The 26,151-nt window shown below is 44.4% G+C and overlaps 1 protein-coding gene across 2 annotated transcripts in view; it reads right to left on the reverse strand.

Annotated features, from left to right (window-relative positions):
- AGO1 (argonaute RISC component 1) overlaps positions 1 to 24,568 on the reverse strand; it is a 37,618-nt gene extending 13,050 nt beyond the window's left edge. For both annotated transcript variants that reach the window (XR_007454825.1, XM_049617506.1), the window contains exons 1-12: positions 24,344 to 24,568; positions 19,047 to 19,230; positions 15,238 to 15,358; positions 14,621 to 14,802; positions 14,083 to 14,219; positions 13,724 to 13,858; positions 13,486 to 13,573; positions 12,729 to 12,876; positions 8,822 to 8,941; positions 8,333 to 8,455; positions 8,062 to 8,195; positions 4,568 to 4,752 (exon numbers count right to left, since the gene is read on the reverse strand). Coding sequence is in view for 1 of the 2 variants with exons in the window: in XM_049617506.1 (XP_049473463.1) it covers positions 4,568 to 4,752; positions 8,062 to 8,195; positions 8,333 to 8,455; positions 8,822 to 8,941; positions 12,729 to 12,876; positions 13,486 to 13,573; positions 13,724 to 13,858; positions 14,083 to 14,219; positions 14,621 to 14,802; positions 15,238 to 15,358; positions 19,047 to 19,230; positions 24,344 to 24,368 (1,582 nt within the window). In the remaining variant the exon portion in view is untranslated. The remainder of the gene's footprint in view (positions 1 to 4,567; positions 4,753 to 8,061; positions 8,196 to 8,332; positions 8,456 to 8,821; positions 8,942 to 12,728; positions 12,877 to 13,485; positions 13,574 to 13,723; positions 13,859 to 14,082; positions 14,220 to 14,620; positions 14,803 to 15,237; positions 15,359 to 19,046; positions 19,231 to 24,343) is intronic.
- Between the last annotated feature and the right edge of the window lie 1,583 nt (positions 24,569 to 26,151).

Genomic DNA, 26,151 nt, shown 5'->3' on the forward strand with positions numbered 1-26,151 from the left:
TATATATATATATATATATATATATATATAACTTTTTTAAAGAAAACATAGACCATTATTTTATGATCTTGGGATTTCTTAAACAGAATGCAGAAAGTACTAGCCATAAAGAAAAAATATTACACAAATTGAACTACATTAAAATTTTAAATTTCTGTTCAACAAAAGACTCCATTAAGAAAGCAAAAAGACAAGCCACAAAGCACAGAAGATATGTATAATGCACATACATATTAAGTAAAGGAATTATAAAGAACATCTATTACTCAGTAAGAAAAAAGTAGTTAAGGCAAAGAAAAAAAAGGGAAAGACTTGAGCAGGCACTTTACAAAAGACGCTACTGAAATAGCCAATAGACATATAAAAAGATATCCAACTTTATCAATCATCAGAGAAATCAAATTAAAAGCACAACACAATTATTACGGAATACCACAAAAACGGCTAAAATGAAAGACAGAATACCAATTTGGGTAGGGATATAAAATATCTAGAAGTCTCATACACTGCTGATTTAAGTGTAAAGCGTACACTTCCCTCTTCGAGTGCTTGGGTGGCTCAGCTGGCTGAGCGTCTGACTCTTGATTTTGGCTCAGGTCATGATCTCATGGTTGTGGGATCAAGCCCCATGTCTTTCTGCACTGGGCAAAAAGCCTGCTTAGGATTCTCTCTCTCTCTCCCTCTGCCCCTCCTCTGCTTGTCCCTCCTAAAAAAAAAAAAAAAAAAAATATATATATATATATATACATATAAATCCCTCCTAGATACACACCCAATCAAAATGGGTATATATGTTCAAAGGATATGTACAAGAATGTTCACTGAGGCATTATTTATAATAGTAAAAACTGGAAACAATGCAAATATGTCCACTGACAGTAGAATGGATAAATACATGTAAACTGTATTTTACTCAATGATGGAAAAACTGCAATAAACTACAACTAAACAAACATGTTGAATCTCACAAACATAATAGTGAGTAAAAGCCAGACACCAAAAAGTACATAATAAACAATTCATTTGTATAAAGTTCAAAGACTGTCAAAACTAATCCATGATATTAGAAGCCAGAAAAGTGATTACCACTAATGGGGAGTTGTAGTGACCAGCAGCCTGAGGTTGTAGTAATGTTTTGTTTCCCAAACTGGGTACTGGTTACCCTGGTGTGACATTTTGTAAAAATTCAGTGAACTGAACTCTTAAGATTTCTATATGTATACTACAATAAAAAGTTTACGTTTAAAAAAAAGGCAATAGTATCAATTTAGTGGAAAGTATGGAGTTGAAAATGCTAAGGACAGGTTGAGATACAGTACCAGATCAGAACGGGGCAAATGTCACACTGTCCTTCTATATTCTTAGGGCAGCCACAATGCAACTGACCTTGCTTTGGCCTCCAGGGAGGGAAGGTAGGGGTCTTTAGAAGAATCTAACTGCTCTTCTCATCTGCTGGCTTAATTCCTAGACAATTGGCTAAGTTGTCCAAGTGGTATAATCAAGAAACAGTATGTAAGTAGAAGAAGCCCAAAATCCTAATCAAGGCTGAGACTGGACAGAGGTGTAACATTACTGAGCCCAGGGTGGGGAAAATTCTCTGAGTAAGCACTGACCTCCCCAAGCATGCTACACTACATTATACTACTTTCCAAGCAAAACAAATACTGGATTCTCCCCTTTGCTGGAGGGAACCAGAAATGTGGATAATTACTCAAGGCAGTTCTCCTAAAAAGTATCCTTATTTTGCATCCAAGGGCCATCAATTTAAGGTCCAAGAGAGACTTGGATTGAAGATCAACCAACTTCACTACATAAGCAATTATTAAGTATCATGTCAATGGAAGGTTCCACCTTATATGTGCAGAGGAAAGAAGGTTTCAGAGCAAAATAAGATCTACCCTATGCTCAAAATAATATCAAGGTAGGTAGTAACTGATCAGCAGCCTGATACAATTTCCAGAAAGATTTATCCTCTAAGTAGGATAAGAGATGGCTTCCGGGAATAAGTATATTTATTAATAAGTTTATTTTTGTGAGGAAGAGTGAGAGAGACAGAGAGACAGAGAGAGCACGCACACGTGGGGAAAGGGACAGAGAGAGAGGGAGACACAGAATCCAAAGCAGGCTTCAGGCTCTAAGCTGTCAGCGCAGAGCCCGATGTGGGGCTTCAACCCACAACCGTGAAATCATGACCTGAGCCGAGGTCAGATGCTTAACCAACTGAGCTGCCCAGGTGCCCCTGGAATAAATACATTTAAACTGGGACTTGAAGGATAGAGAGAATTTTAAGGGCAACATGGGGAATAAGAAGAGTACTTAGATATTTTAGACAAAGGCAAATGAGGTAAGCAAAACCAGAGAATAGAAAGCACAGGCAAGAAATGAGCATCTACAGTATCCACAGTGTGCTAAGCACTGTTACATGTTGCTTTCTTTTAACGTTTATTTATTTTTGAGAGAGAGAGAGAGAGAGCGTGCACGCACAAGCAGGGGAGGAGAAGACAGAGGAGAAGACAGAGAATCCAAAGCAGTTTCTGCACTGTTAGCACAGAGTCCGACCAGGGACTGGAACCCACAACTGTTGAGATCACGACCTGAGCTGAAATCAAGAGTCGGACACTTAACCAATTGAGCCATACATGCTGCTTTTTATATAATTAATTCATGAGGCTCAGAAAGGTTAGGTAATTTGCCTATATCAGTAAACTGGCATCACCAGGATTAAAATCTATTTCAAATTCTATCTAATTCCAGAAAAAGTGATCGTTCCAGTATGTGTGGCAAAGGGAACAATACAAGATAAAGCTGAAAAGTTAAACATAGATCAGGACCCTGAAAAATTTTTACTTTGTGAATTTGAGCCAATGAAGGTTTTTTTTAGGAGTAGAGTCACAAAAGGTCTCATCAAGTAACCTATTCAAGAAAGACTTAAGAAGAGGGGCACATGGGTGGCTAAGTCAGTTAAGTGCCCAACTTCGGCTCAGGTCACAACCTCACAGTTTGTGGGTTCAAGCTCCGCATGAGGCTCTGTGCTTACAGCTAGGATCCTGGAGCCTGCTTCATATTCTGTGTCTCCCCCTCTCTCTGCCCCTATTTGTGCTCTCTTTCTCTCTCTGCTCCTACCCCACTTGTGCTCCTTCTCAAAGATAAATAAACAAACATTTAAATGAAAAAAGAAAAAGAAGAAGTGTTAAAATTAAGTTGAAAAGTATGGGTGGAGACCAGAGAATGTATCTTAAAACTGTAAAAAAGAACACTGGAGATGAAGCAACGAGAAGACAGACTGCCTCCAGAATTTGGATAAAGGTACTCAGAAGCAATTATGATGCCAAACACAGAAGAAGTAAAGATAAGAGCTTACTAATAAAGACAGGAGAAGATACTAAAGACATGGTCCACCAAAACACATTACAAGAGCAGACAATATATCCATTTTATTCACCAACGCATTTAGGACCTAGCACAGTATTTCTCACACATAGTAGGTAATCAATAAACTCCTATAGAAGGGAAAAAGGTCAAAAGCAACAAATGAGAGACAGAGGTAAAGGATTGGATCAAGATTTTAATAATACATTATAGCATATAATAATAGGTGATGATTTAAGCAACTGAAATCAATGAAAATTTCACTAGAATGTAAAGACAGAGAAGGCAGGATACAGAAATCTGGAAAATACCAGGCATATCTGGTAATGACAAAAATAATTCGAGAGAGACAGGAGAAAATATCAGAAGTCAAGAGAAGTGAGAAAGGTCACAGATGGCTTTCTGCAAGGGAAGTTTAGGAGAAAGTTAGAAGACAGATAAAAGACGCAAAGGAGTAAGTAGCTGGTGAGGAAAGGGCCTAGAAAATGTAGAGAACACATTCAAAAGGTATGAGGAAGAAAATCAAGAAAATAGGAAGACAAAAGCTAAAGGAGATGGCATGATTGTGGTAATGTGCTCTTGGGTGGGGAAACTGAAGAAGTTGGAGGGTTAAAGGGTATGAAGTCCCAAAAGTAGCAGGATGAGATAGGAATAAGCGCATACAAGGGTTGAACAAGGTAAGAGGAGGAACAGCTCTTCCTTTGAAACTGGAGACGTGGAGGGAAAAGAGAGTAAAAGAACTGTGCCAGAGTTATATATTGTCACCCCTCTCCTTAAAAGTGGGAGAGAAGAAAGCTTCTCAGAAAGTCCAAGTCATTCCCAGGCAACAGACCACTTACAGAGCCACCACAAATTCCACTTGAGTGTGCTTTACAATGTCCTGATAGACAACACACTCCTAGGAACAGGAGTCTGGACTGACCCATTTCTCTATCTGGCCCAGCTTTGCCTGGCATAAAGACCAGAACCCAGAGGATCCCAGTAAATGTTACTGGGATGGAGTGTGAGCAGGTAAGCAGGACCTGGGATGATTCAATGGCTCATATAGGCTGATATTTCTCCTATAAAAGGAATAATGACATTAAGGAAGAACTCTGGCTGGATCAAAGAACCCACACTGAGTCCTCCCTAGGAGCCTCCAGGGAGCTACCCTGAGAAGAGTCCTATCTTCATTATCACTGTCCCCAGAGAACTGTACCATACACTGGCGTCTTCCCTGGCAGGATGACGATAATGAGCTGCAGCCCTGAGTAGGTGTTCTTGAGATGCCGGAACATGGGCTCCACGCTGTCTGCCCCCTGCGCATATTTGCAGAAGCAAGGCTGGCCCTGGATGGGCATCCCTGCATCCTTGGAAATCTTCCGCAGCTGGTCTGTGAAGTTCCTGCAGCACAAGTATGATCATGACAGGAGGCAGTGAGTCCCACTTTAATACCTCTGAATAAATGCCTCCATCTTAGGTACCTAGCACTATGATAACCACTGAGAGATTCTGAGATAAATGAGATATGATCACAGCCAGTGTAAAAAACACATTTGTAGTTGAGTAGGACAAAACCAAGCTTGCTAAGTATTTAATGGTGCAAACAGAGAGCCAAGGGAGCCCAGAGAAAGAATCTGTGGGAATTGAGTCTCCACCTTGTCCCAATCAGCAATTGATTCCTGTGCACTAAGTCCATAGCAATAGGCAAATGCCCAAGAGAAAGGCTTCTGCTCATATTAAAAGAAGCTCCAACAGTGATCACAGCACAGGAGGTGCTCAGTAAAAATGAATTCCCTCCTCCCCTACTGATTCTTTGAGACCTAAGAGCAAATAATTAAACAAGCTTCTTTTCTTTGGCTTTAGGGCTTTGCCCTACGAAAGGAAGAAAGGGTACATATGTAGCAGATTTTAAAAAATCTAACTACATAAATACAGTAACAAATTGAAATGGGTAGCAGGAAATTTAACTTGTGAAAATCCTACATTCAGATTAAAAGCAATATACAAGTAGACAATAAAAGGAATTGTTTAGGGGACATTATATACCATACAAATAGCAATACGATAGATTCAAAAGTCTATATAGTAAGAAAATAAATATTTTTTAACATATTTAGTAAACACACACACAAAATAAATACAGTATGATACTATCATATAAAATTTAAAAGCATATATATATAGGTTTACAAAATATATAAATTAGATAGGAAGGTCATGATAGTTCATGACAGTGGCTACATCAGAAGGCAGGAATGGAACTAGGATTGAGGATATAAAGGAACATCAAATTTAATAAGTCAAATTTAATAAGTGGGTCTCTACTTCACAGAAAGTGGTATTCCCAATCTTCTCTCTACCACCAGATCACACTTGGTATACTGTGTCCTGTGCTGGGGACCACGATGTGTTTAAAGAAGTCTAGAATGGAGGGGCGCCTGGGTGGCTTGGTCGGTTAAGCGTCCGACTTCGGCTCAGGTCATGATCTCACGGTCCGTGAGTTCAAGCCCCGCGTCGGGCTCCGTGCTGACAGCTCAGAGCCTGGAGCCTGTTTCAGATTCTGTGTCTCCCTCTCTCTCTGCTCCTCCCCTGTTCATGCTCTGTCTCTCTCTGTCTCAAAAATAAATAAACGTTAAAAAAAAAAAAAAAAAAAAAAAAAAAGTCTAGAATGGAGAAGGTCTTGAAATCCTGTCCTAAAAGTGATATAGCTGAGGTAACAAGACTTCTTTAGCCAGAAGTAAAATGCTGAGGGTTGACCCTAGGACACCCTCATCCATCCCTAATTACCAATTTATACACCTCCACAGCCACCTCTTCTCCCTCTGTCTCAGTAGAAAGGATGCCTTTTCCTGTACTCTGGGGATCCCATCCCTCATACACAGTTAGGAACTTTGCTCTATTTCCTTTCTAGATTCTCAGAGTTCTGTCTTTAGCTTCTGTTCACTATTTACATTCTTCCTGGACAATCTCATCCACTGCCATACCTTCAGACTCCCAGATTTTAATCTTTAGCCTAGAACCAAACATCCAACTAGGTACCACTGATGCAGGTATACAAGCCATATTCTTACCCCTTGCATCTGAGGATACTGAGAGAATGGGATGTCTGATGAACTGACTCCCAATTCCAAGATTCTAGGTTTATTAGTTTCTGTACCCCAAAATATCCAAAACAATGGATTGTTTCTCGAACTGGACATGGGAATAAGAGAGAAGCACACAAAAAAATTTATCTTCCAATAAGGTGACACAAAGGCAGAGAGCTGGGAGCCTTTCCAATATTGCTGTGGGCCAACTCTCCAATGTTAGGCCAAGGCTGGGAATGGCTTGACCCAAATGGTGCTAAAGTCCCAAAAACCCAGGAAAGGAGACAAGAGGAACTCATTTAAAAGAAACTGTAAGTATGATGGTAGTAGTCGGCATCTGAGAGCAGAGGGGAGAAGGACAGGCAGGGCAGCCAGAGTCCCCACATTCATCAGGTGCTACTGTAACTAATTCTCATTAAAATCCCAAAGCCAGCTGAACCTGCCAGGGCACAAAGCTCTAACATCCTTGTCAATAATGAAAGTGGTCAGCTCCACCAGCTCTTCCTCAGCCTAGGAGTGCACTGACCCTATTCTGGACGCAGAGTGAAAAGAAGCAACTGCTTCAAAAGAATGCAGGCACTAATCAACTGTACACTTTAAATGGGTTAATTTTGTGGTATTTGAAATACCTCATTAATAATAAGACTGCAGGGGGAGTGCCTGGGTGGCTCAGTTGGTTAAGAGTCCAACTTCGGCTCAGGTCATGATCTCACAGTTGGTGAGTTCAAGCCCCACATCAGGCTCTGTGCTGACAGTTCAGAAAGCTTTGAATTCTGTGTCTCTCTCTCTCTCTCTCTTTCCCTTCCCCACTTGTGTTCTGTCCCTCTCACTCTCAAAAATAAATAATAAAACATTAAAAAAATAATAATTATTATAATAAGACTGCAGGGAAAAGTCAGTTACTTCTTTACTATTTATTCATTCACCCAAGACCATTACTCCCCTAAAATGTTCCTTTAAACCATTTGGCTGTATCATTTTCTTCATTGCTGTCATCTATTCCTAGTCTCTCAGCCACAGGTAGCTAAGAGGCCCTTACAACTCATGTTCATCTAATTCAGGTCACTTGGACTTGAATGAAAATATTGTATGCATAGGAGAGAATAGCTCAGAGAACCTTTTGTTTCCAATGAGGAATAGAAACTTAGAAACCTCAGATCTAATTTGATCCCAACTCTGACACTTTCTTGATATGCAAACCTTGTACAAGATACTCTTTGAGCCTCAGTTTCCTGAAAATGGAAATACCACCACCTACTCACTGTGAAGATGAAATGAGAGAACATAAAATTAGGTATGGTGCTGGTACAACACTATGGTCATCACTACTATTATTTACTACCAATGTTAATAATTATAACAATAAAATAATTCAGGACCCCCTCAGGAGATTCATGCCCTGAAATCATCTCTGACACAGATACAGCTCCTCATCAAGACTTCTGACCACAGATGGACAGAAAAGGAGCAGGTAAAAGTTTGAGCCAGAAAGAACAAGGAAGCAGGGTCAAAAGTCAGAAAGAAGACTACAGAACAAATCTTGGCTCTTTGTGGCTATATAGGGGAAGGTAGGCAGCTCTAAGGTCCTTCCCACCCTTCCACCCATACACCCAACCCTCCTTACTTGAGCACCTCTTCTCGACACTGCTTTTGGGGTGCGAAGCAGGCGATGGCCCAGACTTTGATCTCAATTCCATTGTAGAACTGTTTTCCCCGCATGTCCCAGACACCCTGATTAGGTGTGGCAATGGCCCGGTTCTGGGGATAGGCAGAGGGGGCGTCCAGGTGAGCCTCAGTAGAGCCAGGTGAGTAGGGGAACAAAAGCCCCTGGAAACATAACCCAACTCCCCCCACCATATGCCCCAGAGATGTTGTCTGGCCCTGACCCTGCTCACCCGGCCGCCGTACTGCAAGATGGGCGCCGGCAGCACTCGCCCTGTCACCTCCGTCATGTCATCCTTCACTTTGATCCCAAATTCCTGGATGTAGGGATCTAGATTGTAGCTGGCATTCTTCATCTGTAAGACAAAAGAAGGGGATCTCAGGGGAGCAGCAGCTTGGCAATACTGCTCACCCTCTGGGTCCCAAGGAGAAAGCCCTGAAGAGCAGCTGGGGCTGGCAAGTAATAGCCCTAAAAAAGGGGGGAAAGTGGAAAATGAAGTAAGTGGGAGTGGATAACACAGGGAAGTAATACAGGAGGGAAAAAGAAATAGGAAGCCAAGTAGCTACAGGGTCAAGAAACAAGAGCAGTCCTATGGAATCCCAGGCAAGAAATCCAGACTTGTGTTCTCCTGAGGATCCTGCCAAGGCAGAAAAGCATCTATGCTACCAGGGGCCCCAATGACTGAGCAACCAAGCATACATTTCTCTGCAGCCCTACTGACCAGGCGGCTAATCTCCTCCTGTCTGTCTGGGGCCGACCTAGCTGTAGCCTTTATCATGGTCGAAGTCTGGTTGTCGGTCAACTTCTTAATGCAGCGCTGCCCAGCCACAATGTTACAGACCTGAGGAAACGAGAAGGACAGGTAGCTCTGGCTTGAGTACAGTCCACCCTGTACCCAGAGCCCCACAATAAGGGAAGAGACCTTGGCTGTCAGCCCTGGGAACGGGACTGCAAAATCCCCTGTGCAGAGATAGGTAAGTTAGAAAATATCCACTTGCAATACAAAGGCAATATAGCCACTTTGTCATTAAGAGGTTGGGATCCAGAGCCAGATCTGGGCCCAGGTCTCATGTTAATTGGGGAGAACAGAAACAAACTCATAGGGCTGTTTGGAGACTAAATAAAATAAAGCACTTAAAGGACTGAGTACAATTCTGGAACACAGTAAACACTCAGTAAACTCTAGCATGAATTATTATTTACCAAATGACCCAGTAAACAGCTCTTCTGCATACTAAAAAACTCAATGTACACAAACTGGATTCTTAAGGTAATAGACAGCTCTCCAATGGTGACAAGCAGTCAGTTGCTCCCCTGCAACTCACCAGGAAAACTAGAAATGATTCTTAATGCTTGAGCCCCAGCCTACAGATGATCACTGAGCCCTGGACTACAGAAACCACTGTCTCAGTTGGCTGACAGCATCCTCTGTTGGTGTGAGGAATATCCTGTCATGTGTTCCTCTGTTTGGGGCCCAAGAGAACACAGTGGAGATCAGAAAAGACTTTCTAGCAATGTGAAAGACTTCCATTCCCCAATATACTATATTCAGGATGCCATGAACAGGAAGCCTTTTTGGAGAGTAGAGAGAGCCAGCAGGTTGGGAAGATTTGAATCTGAAGCCCAGCTTTGCCATTTCTAGGTGATATTACCTTGGGCAGGTCTCTTAACTACTCTGAGACTATGCTTCTTTAATTTCAGTCATGGGAGAAAGCATTAGCTATCTATGGGGGTTGCTGTGAGGATTCAGACAAAATGAAATATATAACTTGTTCCCACAGGGCCAACACTATGTAAGTGCTGGTTTTCCTTCTAATTTCCAAACTTCACGCTGAACAATGAGAGGGAAATGCAGAACAAAGTCACCTGCCTTTAAATTCCATATCCCAAAGAATACACAAATTAGTCAATTCAATTAATAAAAATCCAGAATTGTCAAAAATTACAAGGTTGCTCTCTTAAAAGCACCTTAAAGTTGTAGCATTCTTGATTGATGATTTCAGCTACAGAATCAACACTAGGAAAAGACTAAAAGCAAGGATGTGGAGAAATTGAAACTCTTGTGCATTGCTGGTGGAATGTAAAATGGTACAGCCACTGTAGAAAACAGTATGGGGATTCCTCAAAAAATTAAACACAGAATTACCATGATTCAGTAAATCCACTTCTGAGTATATACTCAAAAAAAGTGAAAGCAGAGACTAGAATGAATACTGTACACATATAATCATAGCAGCATTATTCATAACAGCTAAACAAGTAGAAACAACCTAAGTGTCCATCAATGAATGAATGCATTTTTTTAAAAGTGGTATATACATAGAATATTATTCAGCCTTAAAAAGGAGGAAAATCCTGACACATGCTACAGTATAATGAACCTTGAAGACATTATGCTAAGTGAATATGCCAGTCAAAAGAAAGCCACATATAATTCCATTCATATGAAATGTCCATAATAGACAAATGCACAAAGACAGAAATAGATTAGTGGTTACTAGGGGCTGGTTGGTAGAGAGTAGGAATGTAAGTGACTGCTAATGGGTATGGGTTTTCTTCTGGGGATGATGAAAATGTTTTACAATCAGATAATGATGATGGTTATACGACTCTGAATATACTAAAAACCACTGAATTGTACATTTGAAGAGGGTAAATTTTATGGTATATGGATTATATTTCGATAAAGTTATTCTTAAAAAAATCCACCTGGCTATAAAAGCCTACATGATAAGACCCTGTACCTCTCTCTGAAATCATCCCCTACTACTTTTCCCCTCATATACCACACGCCAGCCACTATGGCCTTCTCTCTATTTCTCAAAAAATCCAAGTTCCCTGCTGCTTTAGAACCTTTGTACTTATTATTTACCTCCTGCCTGAAAGGTTCTTTCCTCAGGTTATTACGAGATTGGTTCTGTCTCATAGTTTAGGACTCAAATGTCTCCTACAAAAGGACCTCCCTGAGTACAATAACTAAAGTGGCTCTCCAACCCCCTCCTCCTTTACCTCTATCCCCTTAATCTGTTTTATTATTCTTATACCACTTACCACCATCTGAAACTATCTTATTTATCAATTTATTGTCTATCTCCCCCTTCTAGAACGTAAGCTCCGTGACAGCAGGGACCTTGTCTGTCTTGTTAATCTCTACATTCCCAGCACCTAAAAGAGCATATGACACACGGTAGGAGCTCAATAAATATTTGTTAAATAAACAAACAACAAGAATAAAAATATACATTATATAAATTATTCCCCTTGGAAACTAATGTTTCAACAAAAGTAATGTTAATTTGCTGACAATATATTTAACATAATTTAGCTTACAGTAGATAGCCTAAGCTGGGATTGTCCCTGAAGACTCTTGTTTACACCTCAAAAGAACATACTGCCTTCCTCTCACTTTCCATGTATCACTAGCTATTAACTAAAGTCAGAGTTCTTGGGTTTTGGGATCTCATCGCTTCTCAGCCTAATTCCCTCTGGCTAGTTCTAAAATCCTAGGGGCTCCTGGGTGGTTCAGTCAGTTAAGCATCTGACTTTGGCTCAGGTCATGATCTTGCAGTTCACGGCTTTGAGCCCTGCATCAGGCTCTGTGCTGACAGCTCAGAGCTTGCGGCCTTCTCTGAATTGTGTCTCCCTCTCTCTCTGCCCTTCCCTCATTTGCACTCTGTCTCTCTCTGTCTCTCAAAAATGAAATCAACATAAAAAAAATTTTTTTTTTTAATCCTAGAAGCTCACAGAAGGCTTGAGCTTTGGTCCCAGCTATCTGACTCCTGCTATGGGAACAGAGTAAGATGTCATTCTAGGTTAGTGCTTCTCCAATTTTAATGTTCATGAGTCCTCTTTGGATTCTGTTAAGACAGATTTTGATTCAATAGTTCTAGGTGGAACCTAAGATTCTGCATTTCAAACAAGCTCCTACCCAGGTAATATCTATGCTATTGGTCTACAGACCACATTTTGGGTAGCACTAGACTAAACAATGAAGTAGTCAGCAATAATTTCTCCAAAGACATTTTGGCTAGTGTGTGTATACCAAATCAAATATAGCCCAATGACTCTGCATTTGTATTCTATGGCTTAAATAGCATTACTATTCTTTAATTGCAGGATTTCAAAGGTCTGAAGCATAAAAATACGATCAATCTTGGGACTAAAACTTTTTCAAAAGGACACATTGATCATCACATTGATAACATGAATAGAATTCACATTATAGGTAATACCTATCTCCATTTTCTGCAAAATAAGGTATACTTACATCTCTAGGTCATTTAGGATCCCCAGCTCCAGACAGGGTAAGAGAAATTAAAAGGACATGAATGTGGGTATCTGAAATATCTGTCCTGAATGAACTAATTATTTATTAAATAGTAAACACAGCTTTTACCTCTGCCTGGCAGTCCTGATAGAACATGAGAGCAGGATGAGGGATAATGAAAGAACGTAGCAGGTAAGAATGGGGCCTACATTTCACAGAATGACCTCATGCCTCTCAGAATGTCAATTTTCCTAACTTCAAAATGAGACTAAGAGACTACGAATGGAAGAACAGAACTCTTATGATTAGTGCACAGGTACAATGCTTGTTCTCCAGCCCAGCCATTACTTGGCAGCCTCACCTCTAGGGGCAGGTAGGTATGCTTTTGTTCCTGGCCAACTTGCAGGCAGGGCAGGTGGGGATACTTGAGCTGAAGGTTATATTTCTGCTTGAAATACTGTGCCACTGTGCACTCCACAGTCTGTCCACTCTCCAACTGCAAGGGAAACCTGTTTGGGCGAAGGGAAGAAGGTGTCAGGGCCCAGCATTTAATCCCACCTCTTTAGACTTACAACCATGGGAAGTCCCAGACTTGGCTTCATCCCTATCCAGACTCTTTGAGCATTGCCACTCGTGGGAAAGCAGGCAATACAGGGCTCCCAGAGTAAAGCCAAAGATTTGAGAGGCAAGTTCCACAACAGTCAAGACCATATCTGACTCATTTGCATTTCTAGTGCTGAGCATAAAGCCCAGTATCCAATAGGCACTCACAGACCAGTAGTCTAAGGTCAAGAAGGTAGATGGAATGAGCCCAGGAGCCTAGCTTTCTCTTTCAGGTGGAAGAGTAAGTTGAGAAAGAACAGAACTGAGACAGCAGTCAGGGGAAGACTCCTGCTCCATAATAAAGGACCAAGGAGGAGAGGTGGAGACCAAGAAGGTAAAAATGGTAAGGAGAGTATCAAGGATCTGGGAAGGTTGGAGGAGGGATACCAAAGTTTATCTTGAAAAACAGGGCTCATCCTCAGGACCAATGGGGGAGGGCACAGGAAGTGAAAGGAGTATGCTGAAATATCAGCTCTCTTCCACTAATGGTATGGCTTAGCAGCCTGTCAACTCACGTCTGATGGCTGGCAGGGCGGCGGGTAACATTACACACACGGTATTTCCTCTTCATCTGTCCACAGTGGGTCACTTCCACCTTCAGACCTGGGATACACACACTGCCAGTCAAGGTTGGAAAAGGCTGTTCATGCAACCAGGCTTGGCCTCTCCCCTGAACATATCCCAAGGGGATTTCCTTTTAGGACTAAAGAGAAAGTAGTGCCGTTTCCCTTCCCCACCTGGTTGGGTCCTCACCTTTGATCTCCTTGGTGAAGCGTACACGCTGAGAGTCCGTGAGGGGTTTGGGCTGCTCATCTATGTTCCTGATGTCCAGCACCTCACACATGAACTCAATCACTGGCTGCGCCTTATAGAAGGCAGTGGCTGAGACTGTGGGGACAGGGTGGGTAGAGCTCAACTTAGGTTCAGTCTTTCAGTATAAATGGAGGCACTGTTCTTTACACCCTCTTCCTTATAGGGTATCGGGATGGGGGAGGGGTACCAGGGCTTTAGGGATTAGACTAGGAGTGTGGTTGCAGAGCTGGGAGGGATGAGGCTGGGAGTGTGGTCACTGGACTCAGGGTGCCCCTGGCTCCATAGCTCTCCCCACTCACCGTCAATGTTGAGCATCATCTTCCACATGGCAGGGCGCACAGACTGGTGAAAGCCGAACCAGACCTCGCGCCCACCCCCCAGCGGGTGGTAGTAGCCCTCAGGCGGTGAGAAGAAGGAGCGGCCCACGGGGGTGTACCTGGCAGGGACAGGCAGAGAACTGGTCCCTCGGGCACAGGCCCCCACCCTGTGAGGCATCCTGGGCACGGAGGAGCCCTGGCCTGGAAGGCAGGACACCAGGGCTTTAATTCCAGCTCTGATCCTTTACTAGTTGTATGACTGACCTTGTGCAAGTCTCTATCCTTTCTCTGTCCTGCATGGACAGATGGGGTGAAGGTCCAAAGATATCTAAAAGGGACAGGGCCAAGGCTTTAAACCACCTAAATGTATATGCATACCACTTGGCATATGGTAGGGCTTCAAAGAATGTTTTATTTGAAAGGCATACTGTGGGACCTTAGTATGTGCTCATTTTACCCCCCAACCCCACATAGCAGTTCTGCCACCACTACTAGCCCAGATACTAACTACACCCAGTACCTCATGGATGCCAGGTGCCTCATGGCCACATCCAGGGCTTGCACAGACTCCAAGGGAACAGGGATCTGGCCACTAACCAGGGCCTCATGGAGCATGCGCCAGCTAACAATAGCCAGCCACTTGATGGAAACCTTGAAGATTCGATCCTTCCCTTCCCCAGGGATTGTCACCTCAAAGTCAACCTTCAAAAGAAAGGAGTGAAGGATTGTCAATGCTTTCCAACAATCCAACATTCCTGGTGTTGCCCCAACTGTCCCCAACCACACAGATCTGCCAAGAATCTGCTCCTTAAACCGACAGGGGCTCACAGTGAAGACTTCAGAGGAAATTCAGCCGTTTAGTCTCTAGCCACCTTAGTTCAGTGCTTCTGTCCCTCTCAACCACACCTAGCAGAAGTCCTTTAGGTCTATTTTAAGTCTAATCTCAGTCTGTTTGGGTAGGGACAGACATACAGTAAGCTAAATAAACATCAGCATCTACCCATCCCTCACCCTAATACACACTTTCTCATCATAAAAGATGAAAAGGATTTCTAGACTGCCAAACTCTAATAGGCTTAAACGAGTTCTGTCCCACCCCAGATCCCTGACACAGGTCTAGTCTGACTCTCAACTTACCCGTTCATTGCCAATGGGCAGTGCTGTGACAGTGTAAATGTTCTTCTTCCCATCATACACAGGTTTGCGATCACCAAAGATCTGAGGCTTGAAATGCTGGACCATGTATTCCACCACTTCCCTGTGGGGGATAGGAGCAGCCTGTAGAAGCTGAGAGACTACTACTTCAAGCTCTTGGAAGTAATTCAACGTTCAGGTAATGTCCATCCCCTCCTAACAGCTACTCTAATCTCATCTACTCTATAGCAGTGCTTCTCAAACATCAACATTCATATGAATCACCTGGAGATTTTATTACAATGGAGATTCTAATTCAAGTCTAGAGCAAAGCCTGAAATTCTACAGTTCTAACAAGCTATCAAGGGATGCTTCTGGTTCTCAGATCTCTAGAGGATCTCAAGACTCTGAAGGATCTAAAAGAGTAGGTAGGTACGAGTGCCTTCTGAGCAGAGAAGGAGGCAGAGGGGAAAGGGGATTACTCCCAGGGTCTATCTAGAATCAGGAATAGAATCCAGACAGCTCCAATCCCTGAGCTGAGACATATAAAAGGTAGATGAGGGACGCCTGGGTGGCTCAGTCGGTTGAATGTCCGACTTCGGCTCAGGTCATGATCTCACAGTTGGTGAGGTCAAGCCCCATGTCAGGCTCTGTGCTGACTGCTCAAAGTCTGGAGCCTGCTTCAGATTCTGCAACTACCTCTCTCTCTGCTCCTCCCACACTCATGCTTTGTCTCTCTCAAAAAATAAACATTAAAAAAAACCAAAAAAGGTAAAGAGGACGAGATCTGAATTAGAATAGGACTAAACTATGGAAGAAGAACCCCATCTTGTCCATCTCTCTGAAGCCCTTAGTCCTACCACCCCACTATCACCTCATTATCATCTCTTTCTTGATTTCACTTCCTGTCCTCTGCCACTAAGATCCCAGAGTGCCCATCTAGCCTTCAAAATACCATCCATCCAACTATCTGACCTCTTCACTTTCTAAACCAAAGCTCTTAAATACTACTGATAAAAAGACTCAAATTGTACATTGTAAGCAACTATAAGCACATGGTTTCAATCCCAATTAGGCTTTAGTGCTACCGATCAATCTCTTTAATGTCCCTAATCACTTTCATTCCTTACAGACTGCCAAACTTTCTCCTCTACCCTCTAACCCCAGAACCCATTCCTACCTCCAATCAAAAAGCAACTCTAGGGGCACCTGGGTGGCTCAGTCAGTTAAGCCTCTGACTTCAGCTCAGGTCATGATCTCACGGCTCGTGAGTTCGAGTCCCGTGTCAGGCTCTGCACCAACGGCTCAGAGCCTGGGGCCTGCTTCAGATTCTGTGTCTCCCTCTTTCTCTGTCCCTATCCTGCTCAGGACTTCAGCTCAGGTCATGATTTCACAGTTTATCGGTTCAAGCCCAGCATGGGGCTCTGTGCTGACAGCGCAGAGCCTGCCTCAGATCTTCTGTCTCCCTCTCTCTTTGCCCCTCTCCAGCTTGTGCCCTCTCTCAAAAATTAACAAACATTAAAAACAACAACAACAAAACAAAACACCTCTAATTACTAAATAGTATAGCACAAAATAGGCAAGGATACCTTCAAGTTCCCAGACATATAAACATATGTACATATGCACACCTCTTTTCCTATTTTTCCTCTCACATTTGAAATTTCCCTTCCATATATAATTTTTAAAAATATGAAAATACGTTCAACTTCACTCATTAGAGAAACACAATTTAAAATTAGACCAAGACTGGGGCACCTGGCTGGCTCAGTCAGTAGAACATGCAACTCTTGATCTCAGGTTTGTGAGTTCAAGCCCCAAAATGGGCACAGCGATTACTTTAAAAATTTTTTAGAAAATAAAACTGGACCAAGATATAATTTTCTACTTATCATAATTCCAAAGGTCAAAAAATCCAATATACTGGATGGGTGCAGTTATGGGAAGGGGCACTCTGATACTTTGATGATGGGAGTATAAATTGGTACAACTTACCCTAAAACAAAAATTGGTAATATCTCAAAATTTCTCTTTCTTTTTTAAGTTTATTTATTTAATGGGGGTGGAGGGGGCAGCAGCAGAGACAGGGAGAGAAAGAATCCCAAGCAGGCTCTGCACTGTCAGCACAGAGCACAACGTGGGGCTCAAATCCACAAAACATAAGATCACAACCCGAGCTGAAATCAAGACTCAAATGCTAACCGACTGAGCTACCCAGGTGTTCCTCAAAAAATTTTTTTAATGTTTATTTTTGAGAGAGAGACAGAGCATGAGCAGAGCAGAGGTGGAGAGAGAGACACACACACATACAGAATCCGAAGCAGGCTTCAGGCTCCAAGCGGTCAGCCCAAAGCCCAATGTGGGGCTCAAACTCCAAACCTCCAGATCATGACCTGACCTGAACTCGGACGCTTAACCAACTGAGCCACCCAGGCACCCCTCAAAATTTTTCCAAGTATTATGCCAGCAATTCTACTCTTAGAACTTTATCCTATAGATACATTCATATTTGAGTGCAAAAAATGTATCTATATTTAATAATATCCAACAGTTTCACTTTTGTAGCAAAAGTTTAAGCTAAACCTAAATGTTCCTCAACAGATTTATTAAATAAGTTATAATACATCCATTCAATGGAATATCTATGATGCTATGCAAAAGGCAGATATGCATGTACTGATACATACTGTTCAGTGGAAAAAAGGTGCAGAACAAGGCATATAGGGTTCTACATTTTGTGCATTTAAAAAATGTTCTATATACACACATGCTTGCATATGCATACAAAAATATATGGAAACATACTCAAGAATGGTAACAATGAATGCCTCTAGGGAAAGGGACTCAGGGACTAGAGACCAGAGTATAAGAGGAGATATTTTTCACTGCTATTCTTTTTTTAATATTTTAACTTTTTTCTTACTTTGTACATATGTAGTTTTCAAATAATAATGAAATTAGTTAATTTGGTAAAGAAATATTGCTTCTTCTAAGGCTAATTCCTCCAACTATGTATCCTGTAATGTCCTCCTGACTTAGCAATGAGTGGAAACTCATTCATCTCCTCTCTGTCCTGTACCTTTAACCTCTTTCTCCAACAACTTCTCCTCAGTTTATAAGCATATCCACGTCTCATTCTTAAAAACTTTTCATTCATTCATTTTAACAAACACTGCAACATGCAACACATTGTACTTGACCTCTATAAATCCTCTCTAACCAACATATTCTCTCTCCACATGCTTCACTGTAAGCTATCTAGAAAAGGCAATCTGCAGGGCGCCTGGGTGGCTCAGTTGGTTGAGTGTCCGCCTTCGGCTCAGGTCATGATCTCGCGGTCCGTGAGTTTGAGCCCCGCATCGGGCTCTAGGCTGACAGCTCAGAGCCTGGAGCCTGTTTCAGATTCTGTGTCTCCCTCTCTCTCTGACCCTCCCCTTTTCATGCTCTACCTCTCTCTTAAAAAAAAAAAAAAAAAAAAAAAAAAAAAAAAATTTAAAAAAAAAAAAAAAAAAAAAAGAAAAGGCAATCTGCTCTCACAATACCTACTACATTACCTTCCATTGATCCCTCAACTGACTATAGATTACTAGCCCAACTAATCTGCTAAAACTGCTCTGCAAAAGGCACCAGTTATCTCCACAGAGCCAAATTCAATGATATTTTTCAACATTTACCTTACCTAAACCTCCTCAAAAACTTCCTTGAATCTGGTGATATCATACCCTACCAGTTTTCTCTGGATCCTCTCAAGATTCTGAGACTCAGGAAAGTAAAGACTCCTGGACTTGGTGGCTTAGATGTGTATCACTTACCGGTTGACTCTGCGAGGACACTTATCCGGCTTGATATCCACTTCGTAGTGGTAGACGTCAATCTTAGGTATATCCACCTCAAAGTAATTGGCCAGAAGCTTGATTGGTTTCCCCACAGTGCCAATGCCAGGCCGGCGAGGTGCCTGGAACACCTGCTGCAGGGGGGGCAGGTAGGCACCTGCAGCTACAAGACAAAGAGGCTGGTGAGGGTAGAGTCTGGCATCTCCTTACCATTCTGATCAAAGAAGGCACAAAGCCTCCCAGAAGAGGAACAGGAAAGTATAGGGGAAGCTTCTTTCCTGCCTACCCAACCCAACTGAAGGGTTCCACTGGCTCGGTCAATCCATGTGTTTTGTTTTTTTGGGTTTTTTTTTTATGTTTCTTTATTTTTGAGAGAGAGAGAGAGAGAGAGAGAGCAAGGGAGGAGCAGAGAGAAAGGGAGACAGAGGATCTGAAGCAGGCTCTACACTGCTCAAATGGAGGACTCAAATTCATGAAGTGTTAGATCATGACCTGAGCTGAAGTTGAACGCTTAACCAACTGGGTCACTACGTGTCTCTCCATATTCATTTTTTTAAAAACCTCTCTCCAGTTAGGAAAATTATCTTTGTCATCTACCTTAAATTCATGTGAATATTTAATACGTTCCTATTATATGTCAAGTAGAGAGGCTAAATCTGGCTCCCAATAATAAAACTTTCTTCCTTATTTTAGAGTAAGACACCTGGCTCCATCAGGTATCTAGTAGACCAAGAATTCTTGTCTTCTCTGCCAGCCAGATGCTCTCTTCACTCATTACCATCCTGAACATGAAACAGCAACATCTTAATGCTCCTGTGCAATGTAGGTGGGAGGAAGATCCAAAGAAGGTCAGGCTAGGGAGATGTGAGGGGAGACAGTGTTTTAGAAAGGATTGAGGCCACTGAAAGGCTGAGGTTGGAGAGACAAAAAAGCAGAAAAGGCTTTAAAAAAACAGAGTTTGGAGACAAAAGAAAGGAGACAGGCTGAAATAGGGAGCTGACAAAGAGCCACAATTGGAAGTCAGAGCAGAAAGAGGCTTGATCTTGGAAGGGGGGGAAGGCTGGAGTTAGGGCCTGGGCAACATATAGGTTAGAGTTGGGAAGGTGAGTAAGAAATAAGGCTGCAGTTGGGGAGACAATAAATAAAAAAGTTCAAAAGAAAAAGCTAGGGAATGAAGACTGGCAGAACACAGGAGAATGAGGCAAGAGTAGGCTACAGTAGAGGACTTGGGAAGGAGAGGTGACCATTAGCATGCTAGAGAATAATGAGATACTTGTTTCAGGAAGGAGAATACAAGGTGCTCTCCACAGCCATAGCTCCTTCCACACAGAGGGCCCAGACAGTAGCAGAAGGGATCAATTTCAAGATAGAGCAGGCCCTTTGGGAAAAGGCTAGGGCAAGGCCAGCTCCCACTGCTTTTCCTCTCTTCCCACCAGCTAGGTTGCTGCCCCTGGTTTTATTTTCTAGCTTGAGGGGAAAGGGAGTAAAAAGGGAAGCTGTCTAAGAGAAGCCTTTGTCCATAGCTACTATTGTCCTTGCCATTAGAGGACCAGCCCAGGTGGGAGGAGAGAGGGATAAACTAGCCCAGAACCTCCCAACACCAGAGCTCTGCTTTCACAGTCGGCCAGGCTGGGGGGATGGGGCATATCCTCAGCTAAGGGGTCAGGAAGAGGTCAGAACCATTCACGGGAGGGGCACGATTCCCAGGGCTAAGCTGCTGTGTCTCCTTCTGACCACCTGTCAAGCCCAGCCCCACTCTGCAGACAGGGAAACACAGACAGAAAAATGAAGGCTCAGCCTGGGGGAAAAAGGCCTTCAAGGACTCAGCCATATGGGGAAGTGAAAGCCTAACTACTAACTAGCACCTGGGTGCCTATCCCAGAAAGAGCTGGACAGAAATTGCACACAAGCAATAGATAGATGCAGACACACTCCTGTCATACACACCTAAACACACACTTACACCTAGACAGTTTACCTTTATATGCATACCCCACACCACCCTAGATTGTGAGTTATTCAAGAGCAAGGACTGTATCTTGCCTCCTAGCATATAGGTGTTCAACATACAGGCAATAAATGAATGAACAAACAGATCCTCAGACACACCACAAAGAACACACAAGCATGTATAGCACACAAACACAAAACACCTGCAAACTGCTCAAAAACAATTATAAACCCTGAACAAGATAAACATCCTGGTGGATGTAAGAGACACCCTTCCCCTCCCCAAGTTTTCATGTTCCATTCATCTCCTTAGCCTCCCAGGCTGAATAATTATTTGTGGAGTCTTGGGAAAAAGACATACCCTAGAGTTGGGGGCTGGGTAGAAATAATGGGGGATGGGACAGACACTCTAGCCTCAAAGGCTTCTCTTCCCCAGAAATAGGACTACACACCAAATTCAGCCTTAGGCACCCTCCACTCCAAGGAAGCTTTAGGAAAACAGGAGAACCCCCACCTTCCCTTTCATCCCCAAACTAGGGAAGGCAAAAGGGAGAACCTCTCTCCCATCCCATCCCCCTGCAAGCCTTAGAGCTGTACAAAGTCCTCCCCTTACCCCACCCTGCCCCCAGCTTTTAGTCTGAGAAAGGGAGACACTTCCCTTCAAACCCAGACAGGGACAGACGGCCACTTTGTGATGCAGATGAGGGCCCCAGCACAGAGGACAAAGCTTGGGCCTTGGGGGAAAGGGGCGGGGCCCTTCCTTGCAGACAAAAGCAAGGAGGGAGGGGCCATGAAAAGGACACTCCTCCTCCCCCATCCCAACCAGCCCTGAGAAGGAAAAGTAACAGAGCTGAAAGGTCTGGCTCAGAGATTCCTTCCCTGTAGTTCTGAGGCCCACATACCTCCTAAGGAGCCAGACTGCCTATTCAAAACACAAACTCAAGGCTGGGGTAGCCGTCCAGTAAGCAAAGATTAAGAGGCCAATCTCTCCGAAAAAGAATTTGTCCACACATGAATATACGCAACTTATTAGATATCCATATATGTGCTTAACCATTTATGTTCACACTGGAATGTGATTCAATTACTAAATGTGTACTTCGTTTCAGGGCCTAGACACTATTTCCACAGATAAATCAGACATTACCTCTACCCTCCTGGAGCTTCCAATCCAGTATATGTGAGTGGAACACACCTGAGCACAGAAAACACACTGGGACATAAGTCCAGTGAAGCCAGCACCAATACCTTTAGTTTTGTGTACTGTGTCCTCCAACTTCCAAGAGAAAAGTCTGGGCCTAGGAAGCAGGCAGTTATAGGCTCCTGCCATTCACAGCTTCCAGACTGAATTCCAAATACACCTTTTGAAGAGGCAAAGCCTGTCCCACTAAGCTACAGCCAACTCCAGATACCAGGCTCTAGTCCCTTCCCTAGAAGTTAATCTCTTGTAACAAACAAAAAAGTCCATTTCTTCATCACCCCAGAGTCCATTAGGAATTCATCAGGAGAAATCATGAGCAGTTTGATATGAGTGCCAGCTCCCAGCAATCCATCTGGACCTCTGTGACCTCCTCCTACTCTAGTACACAGGTTGCTGCAAATAGTCTCCAGCCTAGAAAACCAGGAGAGTTCCTAGAATGGAGAAAGAAGCCAGAGGGAAGGAGGAAGTAGTTTTCTGAAGTCAGTTGCTCCCTGCACTCTACCTGAAGACCTACCTACATAGCCTTTACAAGGTTGCTTTTGTTTTGGGGAAAGTGGTCACAAAGTACTTGCAGATCACTAAACGGATAACTTGGGTACGTTGGTAGGAGCTATTTCCTTGAGGAAGTTAAGATCTGGCATAAATGAGATTCTTCCACCAGAAATGAAATTCATGTCCTAAATAGAAATCCTATATCCACCTCTAGAGCAAATGGAAGGAGGTAGTGAGACAAGACCTAAAGGATTCCCAGATCCAGAATGCTCCTCTGATCAAAGGGTAAAAAGACCTAGGACACAGCAAGTCCCACTACCCCACAGCCTATCCTGGAGACTCTGGTCTTCTTGAGGCAATCCTACCCCAATTTCTCCTGTTTTCATCTCCTTTCCTCCTGATTGCTTGTAAATACCAGGGAGTTAAGGCTACCACCTGGGATTCCCCCTCCCCCAAACAAAGGGCAAGCTTGGCAACCTTGGGTCTAATGTCATGGCCTTGACAGTTTCTTGGGAGCAGAGAGAGGAAAAAGAAAAAATACCCAGTGGGGAACAGAAGCCACAAAATATAGAAAGACATTAGGCTATCACCTGAGGAGACATTTCAATGGAAAAATCATAATCTTTGGATTAAAAGATCCCATGTCTACAAACTATTGGACCACAAACGAGGAAACCAGCCAGACAACCCCTTTCAGGTAAACCTGGTCCCGGCCTTGGTCCCTCAGTAACCAACACCTTTTCTAAGGAGGACTCGCCGCCAGAACATTGCCTTGGTCCCAGTCATTCCTCATCCCAGTGACATAAGGCGGCACTTTGGCAGTTTCCTTCAACCCGTTCTTGGCAAATTGTGACTGAGGGTTTCCAAGATCAAGTGTAAGAGCCCCAAAGATGGGGAAGGGGATAATTTCCATTTGCACTCTGCCAGCTTAACCTTAGAGAATGCATCCCATCAGCGGGCTCCTTTTTCCAAGCCAAATCAGGCGGGGTGGGGGGTGGGGGGGATTCGGGCAGCCACGCCCCCACCACTTCGGGCAGCCCCTTCAAGTTGCCACCTTCGCGCATGCTCAGGCGCCTCCGCTCCAGCTCCCCAGACTCAACGGGGGGAATCCCGGGACTGGATCCCCACCCACCGCCCCCTGACCCTCGCCCCCGCGTCAGGCCCGGCTGGGGCGGAGCTCATAGCCCAGCTCTGGCGCCTTCTCCCAAGAGACAGTAGCCCAGCCCAGCCTGGATGAGCCCCCGCCCCCGGCATGCAGCAGCACTGGGCCCATCTGTGTGACCCCCTCCTATCCTGGACACCTGGAGCCCGCCCCCTGCCACCTGCCGGGCCTCTCCCTAGGCCTCCCAGGATCTCCCGGAGTCCTTACGTGCATTCAGGCCCTTCTCCCTGATTACTTCCCACCTCTAGGAGTGGGATAAACGGCTTTGATAAACGGCCCGCGTCTCAGGGCTTCCTTCACAAGGTTTCCCCCGGAACTGCACACAGCCACCTTCAAACTGGGCCCCCCATCCCATAAAAGCCCCTCTCCTCACTCAGGAAACCTCCCCTCACTCGGAAATCCTGCTCTTCACGCGGGAATTCCCTCGGTCCTTGGGGGCACTCACCGTCTCCCACTCCCAGGGGCCCTTACCTGCTCCCGAGGGTCCCGCTTCCATCCCATATACCCGTGTGGAGGTCAGGCGGCCCGGAGACTGTGGAGTCCAGAGTGAGGGGCCTAGGTACCCAGCACTCTAGCTGCTCGGGCTTCCGGGCCGGGCTCGGCACCCCCCCCAAGCCCGGCCGCTCGCGCCGCTGCCCCCGCAGCCTCCGTTGCCGCCGCCGCCGCGGAGCCTGCAGCAGCTCCCCCAGCGAGCGCCCGGCCAGCTGCCAGTGCGCAGGCGCGACCGCCAGGCCCAGGGGGCGGACGGGAACGAGTCAAGCGGGGCGCTCCGACGGCAACAAAGGCCAATGGAGAGGGGCGGGAGCACCGGGGACCCGAGGCAGCGGCCCCTGGCGGTCACCCATCGCCATGCAGCCTGGCGGGAGGGCTCCGGTAGAGGCGCCGCGGAATCGCGCAGCAGCGTAAGTGGGGTGGAGCAGGGGAAACATCCCCCCCCACCCCGCAGCAGCTCTGGCCCTGTGTGTTTTACCCAAATAGGTCTCTCCAAATCTACACACAGCCTCCTCCCATTTGCACACAACCACACGCACATCACAGAAACCCCACCTCATTCCCAGGTCCCCCTCACACACTCGGAGCACCCCATCACCCAGGGGCCCTGCCTCCCACCTCTCCTCCCAATCACCCTCATCCTTCGAGCCTCGGCTGCAAAGAGACTGCCTCCGCGAAGCCTTTCTCCGTCCCTAGTCAATGGACTCACTGACGCCACCCTCTCTTCCAGGCCGTGTGCTGGGCGCTGGGACCACAGATGCGAAAGAGACCCTGCCTACGCTGGAAGATGTCACAGTCTCAACTTAAGCGTGGCTACAGAGTTCAATCTGTGGGACCTTGGAAGAACCTGCCTCCGCTTTTTCATCCGGAGCTCACCCCTGAATTCGGTCAATCTGCTTCTGCACTCACCACGTCACTTAAAATACTTTTAGTGTCAAAATCCAAAAGATAAATTTTGATTATTTCTCCGTGGCATCTGAGACTGGCCTCCCCTTCCTTTTTGAGCCTTACATAGACTCCATAATTTTCTGAGGTCTCCTATTGCCTAAATCCTTTTCAGTCTTCTTCAAGGGCTCCCTGTTGCCTTTCTGCCCCACTGAATAACAGTGTTCACTGTGGTTTCAAATCCAGCTCTCTTTTCATTTCTCCCTCCACTTTTCCCTTGAAGGTCTCATCCATTCTTATGGCTCAACTATCTCTCCAAATCTCTATCTCCAGCCACGTCTTAGACTCATATTTCCAAGTGTATGCTGGACAGCTCCACCTGGATCTCCAGCACTTCAAATTTGGAGTCCAAAATCAAACTCTTTATCTTTCCCCCACAAATGTGCTTGTTCTATGCCTCCTTTCTCTGCAAATGGTGCCTTCATCCCAGAACTGACAGTTTCTCCTCCTTGTTTCTTGCCCCCATTCATCTGTTCACCAAGTCCTGACATGTTTACCTCCTGACTTGCTCTCACATGACTCAAGGATTCTGAAGGCTCCTTGTGCTAGTGCAGATCCTTGGTGCTAGTTCATACCTTGCCAAAAGTAACACAACTACTTCCATGCTAGTCTCACAGTGCCTGGGAAGATTCCTCCCATTCAGAATGTCGGCTGCAGTTGAGAAGTGGTAACTTTCCCATATATTCATATGTATTCACCCATATATATTTTTTGATGCCTACTTTACACTAGATACTGTGCAGAAGGCTAGGAACTTAAGAGAGAGAACATACCCAGTCTCTACCCATAGGAAGATTAATTTCTGACACTTACCATAGTGTGCCTTGCTTCTCTCTAGCAGA

Source organism: Panthera uncia (assembly GCF_023721935.1).
Source record: "Panthera uncia isolate 11264 chromosome C1 unlocalized genomic scaffold, Puncia_PCG_1.0 HiC_scaffold_4, whole genome shotgun sequence".
In the NCBI taxonomy this organism is placed as follows: domain Eukaryota; kingdom Metazoa; phylum Chordata; class Mammalia; order Carnivora; family Felidae; genus Panthera; species Panthera uncia.